The sequence below is a fragment of the Zalophus californianus genome, chromosome 3, assembly GCF_009762305.2.
Source record: "Zalophus californianus isolate mZalCal1 chromosome 3, mZalCal1.pri.v2, whole genome shotgun sequence".
Taxonomy (NCBI): domain Eukaryota; kingdom Metazoa; phylum Chordata; class Mammalia; order Carnivora; family Otariidae; genus Zalophus; species Zalophus californianus.
The window spans coordinates 186,562,429-186,581,182 of NC_045597.1; the positions used below are offsets into that span (position 1 = coordinate 186,562,429).

An 18,754-nucleotide genomic window follows, 5' to 3' on the forward strand; every position below is an offset into this window, starting at 1 on the left:
TGATAATAAACTGGTCAACAGTAAGTAAACTGTTTTCCTGAGTTCTGTGAGCCATTCACAGCAAATCAGTTGAACCTGGGGAGGGGACTATGGGAATCTCAGATTTACAGCCGATGGGTCAGAAGCACAGGTAACATCCTGGACTCCTAATTGGCATCTGAAGGTGGGGGGAAGTCTTGTGGGACACCGCCCCTGATCTGTGGGATCTGATGCTATCTCTAGAAGATTGTGTCAGAATTGAGTTAAATGGTAGGACTCCGAGCTGGTGTCACAGAATTGCCCCATGTGGGGAAAAAACACACAGATTTGGTGACCAGAAGCGTGAGAATGCAGTTCTGTGTGAGGAGCAAAGGAGAAACACAGGAGGAAAAGACGGGATTTTTCAAATACATATCCATAGGAGACCCGAGGGGACCCCCAAACCATCTCCCGTAGCCCCAGCAGTTCAGGCTAGAACCAGGACCCTGGCTCCCAGGTCATCCAGAGAGTAGCCGGGCTGAGCCCGAGCAAGGCCGGCCTCCCAGGCTCGGCCACCCCGAACTGGCCTCTCTGTTCCTCACGGCTTTTCAAATGTCCCAGGTGCAGTGAGCATCCGGGTCCACTGCTTTTTATGATTATTTTTTCACTGCTTTTTAAATATCTGCAAGGTGCATGAAAATCTATTTTACTTGGAGGTTTAGGCATAATGATCCATCCCCGAGATAAAAGGATCTGCTCTTTTGACCCCAAAGACATACAAAATGACAAGAGAAACTAAGCGCCCGTGGGCTTTGCAGCTGCGACTTCCCTATGTTGGAAGATTTCCAAAAAAATAGAGGGCGGAGGCCCCGGGTCAGGACAGGAAGAGGTAGGGCGCAGGGGTATTGTGACATGCTCCAGGGAAGGGCCACTTGTCCCGTGGCCAGCGGCGGCCCGGGGCGCAGAGGGGCAAGAGAGCCGGACCGGACATGGAGCCTGGGGCCGGGCCCTCCAGGGCCCCGCAGCCCGTCGAGGGCCACGGCCAGATACTGCTGTTCGGCGAGCTCTGGAAGCGGGATGAGCGCAGCCTGACCCTGCAGGCCCCGGACGATCATTCCGCCGGGCCCTCGTCCACCCGAGCCACGAGCGGCCACAGCAGCTCCGGCAACTGCGCCACGCGGCGGCGCAAGCGTCCCGGCGACAGCTTGCGGCTGAGCGCCGACTGCCCGGCCGCCAAGTCCGGGCGCTGCACGGAGCAGAGGCCGCGCGACCGGTGCCAGGCCGCCTGCGAGTGCAGGGCGGCCCCGGCTCCGTCTGAGAGCTCCGGCTGCGAGGCGACCGAGGAGCCGGCGGCCGGATGCCGGGATCGCCGCCCGCCGCCCGCGCCGCCCGCGCCGCCCGAGCACAGCGCCCGGCTGCTCCTGGTGCTGTGCCGCGCGTCGGCGCTGCGCTCCAACCTGCCGCGGCTGCAGCTGCTCCTGCAGCAGGTGCACGCGCGGGACGGCCGGCCGCCCGCCGCGCTCGTCGGCATCATCGTGCAGCCGCGGCCGGAGGAGGAGGCCGAGGCGCGCCGCCGCATGGAGACCCTGCTCTGCGGCGCCTTCGCGCCGCACAGCCCCTCGGTGGAGGTGCACACGGCCGTGTTCAGCCCCAGCCGCTCCGACTGCACCCTGGACATCCAGCCCGCCGCCAGCCGAGGGCACAGTGCCAGGGAGCGGGGCTGCGTCCCGCTAGTGGATCAGGAGACGCAGACGGATGGTGAGGGGCCCGAGAGCGGGCGGGGGCGGGGGGGGGAGGGCTGCAAGGACCGAGGGAGTGCCGTCCTGGTCCAGGGGAGTGGACAGATCCCCCATGTCACGGTCCCCCTCCTGGTTTGGGTGAAGACTAATTAGATTTCTCACCCCAGGTGTGCTCACTGGGGCAATCTCTGGTCAAAAGTGTTCAAATGTATTTAAGTGGTAGAGTTACACTTCCCACCCACCCCACCCCCCCGCCCCAGGCCCTTCCCCCCCACCCCTGCCCTGCACTCTGAATCACACTTTTGCAAGGTACAGATATGGGACTTTGTAGGACCCAGGCCCACCCCCTCTTTTCCACATGCACTTATTCTTTGCTTGGTTCTGTAGGCTTCTCCTCCAAGGGAATCATAATTTACAATAAAAACCTGCCTGGTGTGAGGCAGGCGCTGTTCTAAGGGCTTTTCACGTCTAATCCTCACAACTATGCTCTAGAGGAGGTTCTGTGTCAGAATTCCTACTCAGCACTTGAGAGCTTGCCTATCAAGGAATCCAGGCCTGTGGCCCCAGAGGGTTAATCTGTGGGTCTAGAGCCCTGGACAATGGGCTCTGGAATGAGCACCGGGAGGCTCTGTCTCTGGAAGTCCCCTCCAGAGGGAGGGAAGGAAGCGCTCTGGGCAGGGAGTTCCAACACCCAGTTGCTCAAAGCTCTGCCACCCTCCTATTGGTGACCAGAGAAGGTTGTCCCCTCTGAGGACTAGTTACCTTTCCTGACAGGTGGGGGCCGAGGGCCAGTTGGTGTCTGAGGTGTCATCCAGCTGTAAGATGCGAGCTTCAGCACAAATGTTGACACGCTTGCTGTTGGCGCCCTGGACACAGCCAGAGGGCCAGAACCACTGGGTGTGGATTTTCACACCCTCAGAACCTTATCCTGACTTCGCCTCCCCTTAGACTCCATCTTCTCACAAATAGCGCACGAGATTGTTCTGTGGCTCCCTGGTCGAGTAGGAGAGCCCCTTGCGTGTGGACTGTTCCGTGATCCTCAGCTAAGGCCAGAAAACCCCAGTCCATCTTTGAAAATAACCCCTTAAGTGATGCAGTCTGTGAGGTACCTTGGCCCCGATCTTCCATGCTCACCCTGCCTTCGGTGGTTTCCTGCTTTGTCCTCCTACCCTCACCTTCAAGAAGCTTGTGTTGAGCCTCTTCTCTGGACTTGGACCCTCCAGGGTATTCACAGTCTGGGAGTAGGGAACTCGAGAGAGGACAGGAGAAACATCACTCTAACACCACGCAATATATGATCTGGGGCTCAGGGAAGGAGGGGTCACTTCCAGTTGGGGATCTGGAGAAGGGCTGTATGAGGAGATGGGTCCACTTGAGATGGATCTCGATGATGGGAGGTGTTTTGACAGAGAGAGAGGGGCCTGGTAGAGGGGAAGGGCTTTCACAAATGGAGGAAGGCAAGCCTCGGCGCTCATAGCTGGCAAGAACTGGACAAGGTGGCGGCGAGGTGGTCGGTACACCTGGGACACTGGTCTGTGACCGTGTTATAGAGGAGCCAGACTTCCAGCCGGGAACTTGGGCTCCAGCCAGAAGGCAGAGGGGGCCAAGGAAGACCTTCTGGCAAAGTATCACAGTGCTGTTCTTCCTCATCCCTCTGGGCCAACCTCTCACTCCACGAGGGCCCTCTCCCTGCTTCTTGGGGCCGCCCTTACAAAAGAATCCACCCGTATTTTTCTGCACTGCCATAGAAAAACTCCCCGCTCCTCCCGAAGCCTGAGCCTCTGTGTTCCTTCCACAGCTCTCCCCGGGAACAGGGACCTGTTTTCTGTGCCACTTGGCTCCTTGGTGTGAAATGACACATTCCTTTCATCTCTACCAGGAAATACTACCCATGAGTGTTCGCCCCTTATCTAATTCATTTAAACCAGTGGTTCTCAACCAGGGGCAATTTTCACACACACACACACACACACACACACACACACACACACACACACACACACCTGGAGACATTTAGCATTGTCTGTAGACATTTTTGATTGCCACAGCGGGGTGGGGTGGGTAATGCTGCTAAACTTCCTACAACACACAGGAGAATTATCCGGCTCAGACAGCAAGGATTTATCCGGCCTCAAGTGTCCATAGAGCTGAGGTTGAGAACCTCTGATATAAATCAGGTTGAAGCCCCAGGCAAAAGCCCACTGGTGTCTGAAAATCTAATTTTGCAGAGATAAATGCCTTCGGAGTTCCTGAACTGTCTGCTAAATCTGGACAGAGTCCCTGACCCAGGTTTCCAGTCTCTCTGATTCTAAGTTGACTCCCGGAGAGGGATCCATTGCTCTTGACTCGAGAGAATTACCACCTTCTTGTAGACTCACCTGCTCCTTGAACCTCCTTGTGCTGATGGTCAACCAAATTCAATCCGACTTTATTGATCCGAGCTATCTTCCACTTCTAATCCTTGGTGCCATTTTTTAAGGAATTCAGTCTTCTCACTCAAGGGATTTATTTTTTAGCCCATTGATTTTTAAGACCTGTATAATTATCTGATTCCCTATTGCCTTCTGGAACCATGAAATGAAAGAGCCTTGAATGGGAACTTAGCCCTGTCGATGCTTCCAACCAGTCCTGTGATCTTGGAAGGTGATTTAACTTCCCTAAACCTCAGTTTCTCCTCTGCAAAAAGAGAATCATTAAGGTCTTTTCAGGCTCTAGAATCCCGAAAATATTTTCTGTCATTTTACATTTCACATCGGGTCTGGTCTGGCGTGGAGGTGCCTTCTAGCAATGTCTGCCCTAAACCCTATCCTGGGCCAAGAGCATTACTGCCCCCACCCAAGAGCACAGGGTTCACAGCTGAATACTCACCCACCTAGCGATGCATTTATGGTGGAGGTAGAGTCTTCTAATGTGAACACATTCTGTGTTGCAGTCACAGTGGGAAGTTTAGGGCTGTCTTTTAAAAATGTCTTATCCACTTCCATCCTGAAAGGAAAATCATATTTTTACCTTCAAGAAATATTCATAGTCCCCTAATTGACCCGACGAGTTTGGGGTTTGAGGGGTAGTCTGTTGTTGCCGCGACTGAGTTCAAAGAAAGTGTAGTTTTCCAAACAACTGTTATGCTTATAGGGGAAATTCTTTTGCCAAAAGCAAGGGTTCCTATCAAAGTTGGGGGACCCCCGCCCCTTCCCACAGTGGGGAGGGCAGGTTTTGGAGCCACTTTAAGATCTTCTGAGTGAGGAGGGAACAGCTGAAATGGGAGAAGCCGTGGACCTCCCATGGACCCCCAAATCTTCAGTAAAGCGCCTAAAACTCACAGAATGCATGGTGAAGTCGTTTGTTGGTTTTTGGTATGTGGAAGCCGGTGACAGAGCTGAGCGTCACAGCCAGGGTGTCTAAGAGTGAAACGAGAGCACATAGGGACCCAGGAACGCACCAGTAGAGAGGTGCCTGAAGGAGGCGCTCTGGTCGCAGCATCGTGGGGGTCCAGGATGTCACCATCCCTGTGGCCAGGCCTACCCGGGTCCCTGAGGGCCCAGCAGCAGCCTTCCGCCCATCCCTGTCGCTGGGGAGGCCGGAGGACAGCAGGCTGGTGTGGGCAGAGAAGACTGTCCCCAGAGCCCTGCCATAGGAACCACCCTGGCTTTTGTGACCTCACGGGGTGGGGGGTGGGGGGGTGGGGGGGTGGAGGTGACAGTTCTCTGTGGGACTTAGGTCCATCCCGAGGCCAGAGCCTTCCCCCAGGGCAGGGGCAAACGGCCCCTCTAGGAGGGAGCCGGAAGATTAGGCAGCTCCATGTAGGTCCACGTTTAGGTGAAGAGAACCCACCATGAGGAAGGGCAAAAGGAAGAAGCCGGAGTCCAGACGCCATGGCTCCACCTCACAGCGGGCCAGCTCCGAATCCACGCCACAGAACGCCAGCTCCGAGTCCACCCCGCAGCAGCCCAGCCCCGGATCCACCCCGCAGCCCAGCCCCAGATCCACCCCGCAGCCCAGCCCCGGATCCACCCCGAAGCCCAGCTCTGAATCCACTCCCTGCCAGTCTGTGCCCCAGGCTCTCCCAGCTCCCGAAACCAACTCCTCCACCCGGGGCCTGCTGCCTCAGGACACTAACACAAGAGCATCCTCTCAACCCAGGAAAACAGGTGGGCAGGCCTCTAACTCAAGAACTTCTAGCCTTCCTGCTGATGGAGTCCTAGGGTCCCCCAGAGGCGGGCTCATTTCGGGTAGTGGTGCATGGTTGACGTGTATTCTGGAACTGTGCTGGTGAAGTGTGAGGGTTTGGGATTTTGTTGTTACCCAGGACACCAGGATTCCTGGATTTTGCCATTCCTCACCACCCTGAGTCTCAATGAAGGCAGCCACACATACATATTGACATTGCACTTGGCTGGTTGGTGATACTAGCTTATCAGGAGTCGGAAGTGCCATGTGGCTGCTCAAAAATAAAAACCAAGGATGTGTTAATAGAAGTATACAGTTTAGGACAAGGGAGGTGGTCATACTCTGTCCTCATCAGGCTATCCTTGTGTGCTGTAAAAGATGCCTAGCAGTCTAGTCCAAAGAAGATAATGGGGGATGAGGGGGTGGGAAAGCAAGAACCATTTGATGTATGAGATTTGGTTGAAGGAATTGGAGGAAATCTGTCTGTCAAGTAAAAGATGTGAGTAGACTTGGTCCATGTTGCCCTCAGATGTCTGACTAAATGGTTGCCAGATAAAATATAGGATACCCAGTTAAATTTGAATTTCGGATAAACAACAAATAACGTTTTAGTGTAAGCGTGTCCCAGATATTGCATGGGCATTCTGTATTTTCATCTGCTAAATCGGGCAGCCTTACCCATGGAAGACACTAGAGACAGGCAGATTTCTGCTCAACACGAAGATATTTCCAAAAATGAGCTCTGCCTGAAAATGGAATGGCTGTCTAGGAAAAGTAGTCCTCCATCTTCTTGGGTAGCCAGAGTCTGAATGAGCATTGGATTGTGTAGACGGAATTCAAGTGGAGTTTGGGAGACAGGCTGGTTAATACTAATAATAATAATAATGGTAGTAACTAACTGTTATCCCCAAGCATTTACCATGTACCTAGCATTCAGCTCAGCTGTCAGTGTGAATCTTCCCATTTAACAGTCCTGTAAAGGAGGTGTTATCATCATGCTCTCCCTTTTATAGGTGGGGGACCTGAGGCTCAAAGAAATCAAACAGCACACTCTCAAGCAGGCACTGGTAGCACTGAGAGGGGGACCTCCATCTATTCTGACTCTATAATCTTCACTCCTAACGGCAGCATTGACCTTCTGGTCCCAAGAGTCCCAAGTTTCCCCAGGAGGAAGAACACCCTTCTCTGAGCTTCCCTTGGCTTCACCATGAGCCAGTGCCGGTGGCTCTATGGTCCTGAGCAGGCCACACTCTCTGGGCCACAGCTTATTCCTCGGGGATGGTGTGGATATAAACTAGACGTGAGGTGTGAGTGAGAGAGCTAGCTCCAAGCAATTGCTGGGACAACAGTATTTCCGTGGCTAAGCATCAATTCATTTTTTTTTTAAGATTTTATTTTTTTATTTGACAGAGAGAGACACAGCGAGAGCAGGAACACAAGCAGAGGGAGTGGGAGAGGGAGAAGCAGGCTTCCCGCGGAGCAGGGAGCCCGATGCGGGGCTCGATCCCAGGACCCTGGGACCATGACCTGAGCCGAAGGCAGACGCTTAACAACTGAGCCACCCAGGCGCCCCAAGCATCAATTCATTCTTAACATGTAGAAATGGTTTTGAGTGTTACATATTGCATATATTGTGATCATCAACCACTGATGGAAACATTTCTGGATTACGGCCTTCAGAACTGATATCTGTAGAAAACAAAAAGTTCCATTCCCACATCTTTTGAGGAATGCGTGTGGCTCACCCCTGGGGAGGAATTCTGCTTATTGAGAAGACCAAGCAGGTGACAGGGGTAGCCTGCCCGTGGTTATAGTGGACACCCTGCACTTTCCTGCCAGAGGAATTTTCTCCCTTTGAGCCAGAGTGGGAAAAAATGTTGGTGATAAGGGATGAAGGCCTGTACATCAGGGCGCCATTTTCTAAAATCCAAGTTCTTTTTAAAGGATTTTATTTATTTATTTGAGGTGGGGAGGGGCAGAGGGAGAGTAAGAGGGAGAATCTCAAGCAGATTCCGAGCCAAGCACAGAGCCCAACATGGGGCCCGATTCCATGACCCTGAGATCATGACCTGAGCCAGAATCAAGAGTCAGACACTCGACCAACTGAGCCATCCAGGCACCCCTAAAATCCAAATCTTTTTGGATGCAGAAAACACTGTAGTTTCAGAAAGTATTCACCTTCCACTAAAATGGCTGTAATCAAAAGGTGGACAGTAACAAGTGTTAGGGGAAGCTGTGGAGAAACTGGAACCCTTGTCCACGGCTGGAGGGAACGTAGAACGGTGCAGCTGCTGTGGAAAACAATCTGGCAGTTCCTCAGGGGGTCAAACGTGAAGTTACCGTATGACCCAGCAATTCCACTCCTGGGGACATACCCAAGAGAACTAAAAATAGAGCATCCATACAAAAACGTGCACGTGAATGTTCACAGCGGCATTAGTCATGATAGCCGAGAAGCGGGACAAACTCAATATCAACCACCTGATGAATGGATAAACGGCATGTGGTACGTCCATACAACAAAATCCTATTTGGCACCACTGACACAGGCTACAACGTGGATGAGTCTCAGACACATTAGGCTAAGTGAAAGAAGCTAGCCCGCCAAAGCCCACATGTTGTATATGATTCCATTTATGAAATGTGCAGAATAGGCAAATCCATTGCCCGGAACTGGGGGGAAGGTGGGGAAAGGCAGTGACCGCTAACGGTCCTGGGGTTTCCTTGGGGAGGGAGGAGATGAAAATGTTCTGGAATTAGACAGTAATGATGGTTTTACACCTTTGTTAATAGACCAAAAACCACTGAACCCTTTAAAGGGTAAATTTTATGACATAGGGATTAAATGTCTATTTTAAAAAAAATTAACGAAGCAAAAAGATAAAGCATGCCTTTTAGAATCCTTTCCTTCTCCATTGGAGAAAAAGTATCTGTCATGGGCAGGTCTCAGGAGGAAGTGTGCGGCATCTGCCAGGTTGAGCACTGGCTGCACGGAGCTTACGTTGGAAGAACATGTAGCTGTGTCAAGAAGCCAGGACCGAAGTCACTACCCAAGGTGGGAACTATTTGCCAGAAGCCCTCCTGTGTCACCGCAGATGGCGCCATCTCTGAGTCCTGCTGGTATCCTTAGCAGAGGACAAACGGGAGAGAGGTTTGGGAAAGTGCTTCAAAGACTGTAAATTGGAGGAGCCACTGGATCGATCTTCTGGATCGATCAACGAACCCCAGAAGAATGGACCGTGTTCCAGTGGAATCTCAGGGTCGTGCTCCCGCCGCGGTCATTTTCTGTGAATTCCAGAGAAGAAGCACCAAACGAGTTAGAAGCCCTGAGCTGAAGCCCACTTCTTCCAATCTACTTGCTGTAAGGCCACATCCCATCTATGCTTTGAGCCTCAGTTTCCCTGTTTGTAAACTGAGAATAAAAACTAATGGCACCATTATTTTGAAATGGCCCAGGGAGCTCCAGTCTATAAAGCAACCAGTTTCCCCAGCAGCTAGTCTTCTCTCCCGTGTCTCCCTAGCTCTCCCCAGCCTCCCGGAGGCAGGGGGTCCCTCATCTCTCTCCTTCTCTGTCCATCCAGGGGCTGTGACTCGTGCGGGCCCGCGGGCCTACTGTTCCTGTTCCACTTGCCCCGGCAGCTCTGCTTGCTGGCGTCGCCTGGGCCTGTGTCACAGCCGCATCTTTGATGTCCTCCTTCCTCGGGTCTGGCCCACCATGCCAGGGAGAGGATCCCCAAGCCTCCTCACTTTCTACAGGTTCTGGAGCGCATGGGGGGCTGGACCCTTGGGGCCCTCCGTTCCCAGGGCCGGGCTCTGCCCCGGACCATGTTAGCCGCCATGTTGTAACTTCTTCTTGAGAATTCCGGGAGGAAAGGAAGCCTCTCCGGGGTGGTCACTTCCCGGGGTTTGGTGCCCTGCCCTTTCCGACCAGACCCACACCCCGGGGTCCCCCACCTGCACAGAGAGGGGCCAGTTTCCTTCCTTACCAGGAATTGCTTCTTTAGGAGGCTTGTGTTTCTTTTCTCCAGAGGTGCACTCCTTCCTCAGAGGATACTCCCTCACAGCCCTTAGAAAAGTCCCTGTCCCTCAGAGCATTGTGATTAAATGCTCTGTTGGGCCAAGGGGCCTCCTTCTGTGGCCCATACCATAGCTGAGAGCTTCAGGTTCTTGACCTGCATATGAGTTTTCCCCAGAATTTAGTGATAAATACTGATTGCAACTCACATGGCCCGTTGGTAAGAGCAAAACCTCCACCCCCTTCAGAGGGGTGGGTTTCACAATTTCTGGCAGTCTCCACGGGGGACATGCCCCCAGGCTCCCTCCCACAGCATCATCTGCAGTACCTGCCTTTCCTTTCCTCTCCCACGAAGCCTTCAGGAGAAAGCCACCTGGTGGCTTCTGCTTCCGCTCGAGGGAAGACCCCTGTGCCGAAAACAGAACTAAAGACAGCAGTCCGCTTTCCCAGTGGTGCAGGGCTCTGTGCCTCCCTCTGCCCCCGGCTCTGGGCCCCAGAGTAGCCAAACCTGTACTCAGGGTCTCACCGATGTCCACGAAGAGACTTCCCACTTGGGGATCTCATACCCCTACACCAGGCGCAGAACCCACCCACCCCTCACCCTCTTCGTGGTCTCTCCCCCACCAAATCCCCTCTCTCCCCAAAGCACCATCTCTCGGACATAAGAGAAGCAAACAGATACCCAGGTGTGTTGGGAGAACATGTGTAGAGCTAAAAATACTCTACAGTCCGGTAAGTCCCATCAGGGAAAGACCTGCCCGCCACTCACCTCTACTCTCTTCCCACACCCTTAGTATTTCTGTCCATCTGGTGTCGACGAGACGTGCCGTGGATTCCGTATCGCTTTAAAACCAACAAGTGGGAACACCTCCTGGGCGTCGAATACTAGGCGCTATGAGGAAAACCAGAACAGGGAACTTGACCCTTTAAAATCATACAGTCTACGTGACAAGCTGAGACATGTACATTTAGAAACTCAGGTGGGAGCCAGGAAGTGACACTTTCCCCATAGAAGTTCAAAGAGCTTCAGAAAAAGAAGGTGCTCACTTCAAAGTCGGGGTCCACAGAGACTTTGTAGTGTCAATGGTATCTATCCGCACTGAGTCTCGAAGGGTCTTGGGATCTTCCCATGGCTTACCATGAAAAGAGAGTGTTCTGGGTGGAGAGAAAGGTAAAAGCAAGGCGGCTCAGCATTAGGGAAGGGTGGGGATGGGGCAGAGATGCAGTGTGGCCAGGGTGAGACCTGTGGTCTCGATTCTGCTCAAATTATAACACCAGCTTCCATAATCTTGACATTTCTCCGTGGAACGGAATGTTGGATCTTGGCTTTAAATACGTATTCACATTAAACACGATTCCCTACTTTAGCAGGATCGTTGTCCAAATGGATACTGCGTTTTGTGAAAGCCTTCCTCACAGTCATTAGCACGATGGTACATCTCCCTTGCCCGCGTGGCGGGCATCACGTGTGGCTTCCCCAGATTCTTCTTTTCCAAAACAGAGCCACATGATAGAACCTACTTCACAGGGTTGTTGGAAGGCTGGAGGAAGACCCTGGGTGTGAGATGTCTAACATGGGGCGGGGCATACCGCGGCCTTAACCGCCTTCATACCCTGCTCCCTGAGTGTCCCAGGGAGCTGGCATCCCGGGCTTGCCCATCCTCAGAGTCAGGGGTCCCATGGCAGGGATTCACTGGGCGGGGTGGGCAGAGCTGGATTCCCTTGAGAGGAACATCAGTAGCGGGGAAATGGGCGTTCCCGACATCCTGAGGGGACCCTACCATTTCTGCTTCCCCTGTCTGTAGACAGGCACTGGAGTCCAGCTTCCCCCAACCTGTGGGCTTTCTGCTTTGCTCTACAGAAAACCTACAAGGAAACACTCCACTCACCGTAATTCACGTGCTCCAAGCTCTCGGGACTGCTGCTGTGGCTCTGGGGGCCCTGGGAGCTGCCTATTACACCATTGAATCCTTGTGAGCAAACCCCCAGGCCCGCGGTCCGGCAGGTACGTGGACCCCCTTTGTGCCTTCGCCCCCTGGCAGAGGTAACCCTCAAGCCCACTGGGTCACCGTGCCCGCAGTGCAGGGCTGAGGGAGTGTCTGTCCCTTCTCAGAATAAAGGAGGAATTTATGGGTGGACCAAGCCCCAGCCTCTCAGGGAAAGCTTAAGAACCGAGTGACTTCCTGACCTGAGGGTCCACTGGCCCGGCCCTCTCAAGCAGCCCTGACACTCTTGGACGATGCTAGACCCACTATTGGGATTGTCAAATCACAGTACCCCCAACCCCCACTGCGGGGGGTTCCCTAGTCACAGATCCCAGGCAGGAAGAAGCCGGAGAGGGGGAACAGAGGTTCCCGTCCCTCTTCGGGACTTCCCTTGGAACTTTCTCCCTGTCAAGTGAACTATCCCTTCTGAAGTGCTGCTTATCTGCCATGGCCTGGTCCCACCCATTTCTTCCATAAGCTCTTCCCCCACTACAGTTCCAGTGATTTCTCCCCTCTTTTTAACACTGTTTTCTCCAGCCTATTCCATCCTGAATTGGGGATGATTTTTTGGTACCTATGTGGCCTGTCTCTGCAACTATAGTGCACGATCCTTGAGGGCAGGGAGCATCTCCAGCCTCCCCTGTCTCAAGCCAGGCTCCTGGGGGCAGAGCCTGAGACAGGGATTTGGGTGCGCAGGATTTATGAGGGAAAGTGGGAGTGAGCGAGGTAAGAGAGGACAGAGGAAGGAGTAGAGCAAGGGGGAGGTCTCAGCTGGAGTCCAGCCTCAGCCTGACCCCAGGGGAGCTCTGGTGTGTGAACTACACCACAGAGCTGGTCTCACCTGTGCGCCTCCATCACCGAGGCATTGGCGGTAGGGCTGGGGGTGGGGCACCTGTGCGCCTCCATCACCGAGGCATTGGCGGTAGGGCTGGGGGTGGGGGGTGTATATCTTTGTGGAAAAGCGGGTCCCATTTGTCCTCCCCTGAGAACAAGTTCCTGGGGAAGGAGGCAGTTTTGAACTGTTAGCAGCCAACATTCACAATTCACAGGAGCCGGGGAATGGATGCACCAGCCCAGAAAGAGGATCTGGGTGGGCACCAAGAGCACCCACAGTTGTCCCCATCGTCAAGTCCACTGGCAGTGAATGCCTAATAATGGGGGGTGGTCAGCTGGTAATGCAGCTTTTCAACCCACGCCCAGACCTCCACCAGCCACGGGAATGGACAAGGAATGGCCACAGTAGGGCGCGTGCTCGAAGCATCTCAGAAGCCCAACCCAAAAAGTAAACTCACCAGCCGCTCAGGGGCTCTGCTGCCTGATCAAGGGACTTCCGGGGAAGAATGAAAGCACCTTAAGCTTCATGTAATACCACAGCAGCTGAGAGCCTCGGTTTCCCCGTCTGTAAATAGGGAAGATCATGGGACCTGTCTTGAGATTGTTGGAGTATGAGATAAGGTGCTCCGAGGACAGGGTTGGCCAGTTGGCCGGTCTTGTTACTATTACCATCGTGGGAGTGGTCAGAAAGATGCAGGCTTTGGGGGTCGGGGCTGTAGGTTCCGGTCTTGGCTCTGCTACCTGGGAGCTGGGTCTTAGGGGATGCATCACTTAACTCTCTGTTGAGAGGCATGTCGTTGCTAAAGAAGGACGAATAGTAACTATCTCCGGGGGGGGGGGGGGGCGCGATGGTTTTGAGGATTAAATGAGAGGATGTTCAGACACGCCAGGCCGGGTCACAGGGGTTGGGTAGATGGTGGTGACGGGCAGTCTGAAGAATGCCCCTGAGCTAAAGCGTTTTGTCCTAGAGGCTCCTTACAAGAGGGGCCATGGTGCTCCCTTGGGTTCTGCCCCTGGCGGCAGGCAAGCTTGAGGTCAGATCCCCTCCCACATCCAGTAGCTCTAGGGCCTGGAGCAAATTCTTTAACTCCTGCCATCTTCTTGTTAGATGGGGTACTAACAGTACACCTCTCACTGGGTAGCTGGCGGGAGTGGGTGAAAAGTACGCATGTCAAACACTTAGCACAGAGCCGGGCACAGATGAGGCATTCAACACAGCCGCTCCCCCATCAGCATCATCAACATCGCTTCTTAACTCAGTGTTCCCCAAACTCGGCCGAATTTGACACCCGCACTATCCTTACTCCTTTTAAAATTAGCTTTCTTTTTAACTTAAATGCATTTATTTTCAAGGGAAATTTGAGTCTGGCCATAAATGGAAAATCCTATCGCTTGCCATAAAAAGACTCACAGTAGATAGAAATCCAAAATGTCGTGGAATTCTAGCTGATGAGGATGCCTGAGAAAGGCTCAGCTTTGAAGTCGGTGCCCTGTGTGTTCCAAGGACGCCCGTTGGACGTTAAGACAGGCAGCTCCACGCTGTGACGTTGTCTTCTGCTTTAACCGGGGTTGAAAGATGAATGGCAGGGATCTCAGTTATTTAATGTGTTGTCGGGTGCTACCTGAAGCACCTCATTAGTTCACACGGTGCTGAGCCCTGCATGGAGGGGACCCAGGGAGGGGAGGAGGGAGATGGTTGACAGCAAGGAGGGGGAGTGGAGGGGGTGGAGAGGGGGAAAACGGGAGGAAGGGAGTAGGATAGAACCCCATCCAGGGCCTGGAGTAGCTCACTCCCCTGGCACTTGAGAGTGAAACCGTGCATGAATTTCACACAACTCACCTCTTTCTTCTGCTCTGAGGAGTGACTCCTTATGTCTTCTTAGGGTGGGCCCCTTGCCCGGATGCAGGGCTGGGGTGCCGCTTTCTCGGGGCCAGATACAACCAGCCCAGGGACAGAACTCCCACCTGACGGGCTGGTCCTCGCAGGGATGGACTTCCTCTCTCCACCCGGAGCTGTCCGTCACCACTCCGATCTCCCTTGAGGGAGAGGGAGACTGTGCCACCCACCCTGAGTGGCCTGAGACAGGCTCCTTCCCAGGCCCCAGAGCCCATGCCTAGCGACTCTGATGAGGTGGCCTTTCCCCCCGGTCACCCACTGCTTTTGCCAAACTGCTGTTCCAGCGCTGGGATGGAACGCTCATTGGCACTGGGGCACTTGAAATGTGCTTTAACTGGCCTGAGCAAGGCCTGGCTTCTTCCAGACTTGCTTCTGCCAGAGCCTGCGCTCCAGTATCCTAACCCCATCGTTCAGTGGACACTAGGAGTCTGGGGTCTGATTATGGTACCACCACAAGGGGTCAGGAGAGGACTTTCTAGAAGCCTAGAAGTTGCAGTCACAGTGTGTCCCACCCTGACTCCGCACGGTCACCCCCTCCCCCCGCACTAACCCCTGTAAACAGGCAAGTGGGCCAACACAGCTGTCCCATGTCAGTACTGACCATGTGCCCAGCACCACACTGGGGACCGTGAGACATGAAGACACAGTGCGACACGGATGGCCAAGTCCACCAACAGGCCAAGGCAAGGCTTGGGACTCAGAAGTCTGGTAAAGTCTGTGGAGTCCCAGGCAAAGGGGGCAGGGGATAATAATTCCCCTGGAGACAGAAATGCTTATCTGACATCCAAGCTAGAGGGCAGAGTCCAGATGAGGAAAAAGAGTGTTCATTAATTCAATAATGCATTCATTCATTAAATATGTCTTGGGTACCTACGCTGTGCTATAGGAGTAAACCAAGACAGACAAAAGATCCATCCCCCCCTCCAGGGAGCCTGCATTCCAGTGGGCACAGACAGACAATGGACAAGTTAATGAATAAACAAGATGCCTTGATTTGGTGGCAAGTGTTATCAAGGAAATCAAGCAATAAGGTTGATCTGATAAAGAGCAGAGAAGGGCAGGTGAGCAGGAGGGGATGCTGCTGGCGATAGGCTGGTCTGTGACGGCCTCTCTGAACTGAGATGCGTAGGGCAGGAGGAGCCAGACGATGCAAAGCTGGGGGAGGAGCGTTCTTACAGACAGAAGAACACATCCAATCATTAGGCAGGAAGGAACCTAACATGTTTGGGGACCAGAGAAGAGGCCAATATGGCTGGAGCTCTGGCGGTCAGGATGGCATTGCAGGGGAGACCAAGGTCAGGCAGGGCCTTGAGGACTTCATGTTCTAGATGTCTCTCAAGTTGCTGGTTTTGATTTCAAAGATCTCAAAACAATCCCAGCGCCTGTGGGCTAGAGGATGGGGAAGGGCGAGGAGGACCAGGTGGGGATCATCTGCACGGGCAAAGATGGTGCTTGGACCACGGGGAGAGCCGTGGAGGGGACATTACGGGGCCGGAACCAGCAAGTCTTGCTGAGAGATGGGATGAAGCGATGAGGGAAAGGGAAGCCTCAAGGATGGCTCCTTGCGGTGCCATTGCCAGAGGTATCAGGCACAGGAGGGGACGGAAATCAAGAGTTCTGTTGTTATTATTGAGATGTTGGACTACAAAATGGACGTGTCACGGAGGCAGATGGCTGCATGGAAGTCACCAGAAAAGCCGGTGGGAGTGATTGGTAAGAGCTAGGATTTACAGCCACAGGCAGTGGCCAAGATGACTCAGGAAGAAGACATAAATAGAGCCAAGAACCAGGAACCAAGGCCAGGAAGATGTCATTTAGAAGGCTGGTAGTTAAGGAAGGTGCCAATGGAGAAGACACCTGCTGTGGGTCTGCTCTGGGTCTAGGCAAGCATGCAGGGTCCCATTAAGTTCTCAGAGATAGGGAGAGCAGGTAGGTTCAGGTCAACATGTGGTGTCCACAGGTAGGGAAAGGCAGCACAGGTAGGTTCAGGTCAACATGTGGTGTGCACAGGTAGGGAAAGGCAGCCAAGAGACAAGAATCTCGGCAGAAGGGGCTGATGAGCAGGGCTGAGACCTGGGGTCATAAGGATCCTGCCACTACATTTCTGTTTGTTCTTGTGTTCCTCACGGAGTGTGGACAGACAGCCGTGTGCTTCCCTATCCTGGTACTAGGACCCACCCCCACGTGTAAAGTGAACGGCGGAGGGCGGGCAGGGGCCTGCCCCAGCACCCAGGTTCACGGCCTCTTCCCCTCTTGGCTGGATGGGCTGACCCAGGTGCTTCTGGACTCTAGCCCTTCCTACGCGTCCTGCATTTTCAACCATCGCCCTCAATGCCGATCCTTTTGGTGCAAAAAGCTTTCACTGCCTCATGAGAAGAATGCCGTAGCTCGGCAGCTGAATGAAATGTACCTACCTCTAAACAGTTAAGGTGCTTGGTAAACAGGAAAGTGTTCCCTTCTGACTTCTCACCTCTTCAGTCAGCTGTACAATTGAAAGTGTGAATTGGTAGGTTTCCAAATGCCATGAGGCATTTTAAGACTTGGTTTGATAAGTGGAATGTGGGTTAGATTTTTTGGTGCTACAAATTTCAGAAAACCTAATTCAAAATTGTAAAAGGGAGATCATCTCAGGGAACACTTGGGAAGCAGCAGGGATGGCTAACTCAACAGGGTCAGCAGGGACCTGGGGACTTATCCAGCTTTCAGCCCTGACACCCCTCAGCAGAGGAGGGGCGAGTTCCCCTCATGGGCAGATAGCTGGAAGAGCTCCCAGAATGCCGTCCTCATACCTGACCGTCAGAAGCAGGGAAAAGGCCACCTCCTCCTTATGTCTCTTCTTAAGACGTTTTTCCCAGAAGCCCCTGCCCCTGGCATACTTGCCCTCTAATTGGGGTGACATGCCCCTGAATTGGGTCTCATGCCTCTTCTTTGACAAATTAATAGCACAGGGAGTTAAATTATCATGACTGGATTAGCCCAATCCAGAGCTCTCCCTATATTCTACCCCAGGTCTGGGGCTGGGGTTGCTTCCCTTTGCCGGGCAAAGAAGTAGAACATCCAAACCAGGTGGGACCCTGGCCAGCAACACCCACTACAAGAGACAGGAGTGTTTGTAGAAGGTTCTACAGTAGCCAAGTGCCAGATGAACTCCAATGTCCGGTCGTGTTGGCTTGGACAAGCGCTTGAACCACAGAAGGCCCCCTGAGGGTATGTGAAAGTCAGTGTGTGCGTGCGTGCGAGGGGGAGGTGCGCTGGGTCATCCTGAGTTCCAAAGGCTCAGCCATTCGACCCTGCGCAAGGGAAATAGTTTGGTGTCCTTCTCAGTCCAGAGACTAAAGAACATCTAATGGCAGTGGCAGAGCCTCCTCTCTGGGAAAAGGTGTTTCTAGAATCTTTCTTAAAGCTTGGTAAGCCCGTCTCTTAGCATCCCACCGGGAATGAGAAGGCACTCAAAGCAAGGGGCTGCTTCCCCTCTCCTTTTGAGCAGTGAGCACAGTAAAATTCACTGCCACGGCCCCGTTTTGGGGGAGCGAGTCTCCACTGCAGCTGCTGAGGACCCTGGGAGAAGGGGAGAGAAAAGAAGGCACCGATGTTGACGGAGCCAAGTATGAGCCAGGCACTTTGCATAAGCGCGTTACAGCCTGAAGGGAAACACCAGGCTCCAAGTGGCTGTGTTTGGATGAAAAGGAGGGTGGACAAGAGAATGGAAGAAATTTGAATCCTAAATAATTTATTTTTCCACAAGAGGATCTTAACAGCTGAAACCTCCTCACCCACGGGGTTGTAAAACTGGAAAGCCACCAAAATTCCAAGGTCGTGGAATGTTGTCTAAGCTAATGGCTCTGTCCTTATTTTTCTTACAGATCCAGTTTCCATCAAGGATCTCTCTTGTCACCAAAATAGAACGGGAAAAAAAAAAAAAAAAAAAAGAATTCTGTTTCATGAGTGTGTTTTACCCAGAGACACAAAGCTGGACTTGGCAAATGGGTTGGGAGAGAAGTGTGGGATGAGTTTGTAGAGCCCCAGGCAAATGAGGGGAGGGCCCTCCTGTTCTTGTTGGGGACCACAGACCCAAGGGGGGGGCAACTTTCTCTGCACATACTCACAGAACAAACTGCTTCTGATTTTCCCACTCTAAAAGCAAGAATTACACAACTCG

The 18,754-nt window shown here is 53.2% G+C and overlaps 1 protein-coding gene across 1 annotated transcript; it reads left to right on the forward strand.

Annotated features, from left to right (window-relative positions):
- Nucleotides 1–908: 908 nt before the first annotated feature.
- On the forward strand, nucleotides 909–18,511 carry LOC113921032. Its single transcript, XM_027591565.1, has 3 exons — nucleotides 909–1,716; nucleotides 11,741–11,884; nucleotides 18,459–18,511. The coding sequence occupies exons 1-2, from the start codon at nucleotides 948–950 to the stop codon at nucleotides 11,854–11,856; spliced, it is 885 nt and encodes a 294-aa protein (XP_027447366.1). The 5' UTR covers nucleotides 909–947; the 3' UTR covers nucleotides 11,857–11,884; nucleotides 18,459–18,511.
- Nucleotides 18,512–18,754: the final 243 nt, after the last annotated feature.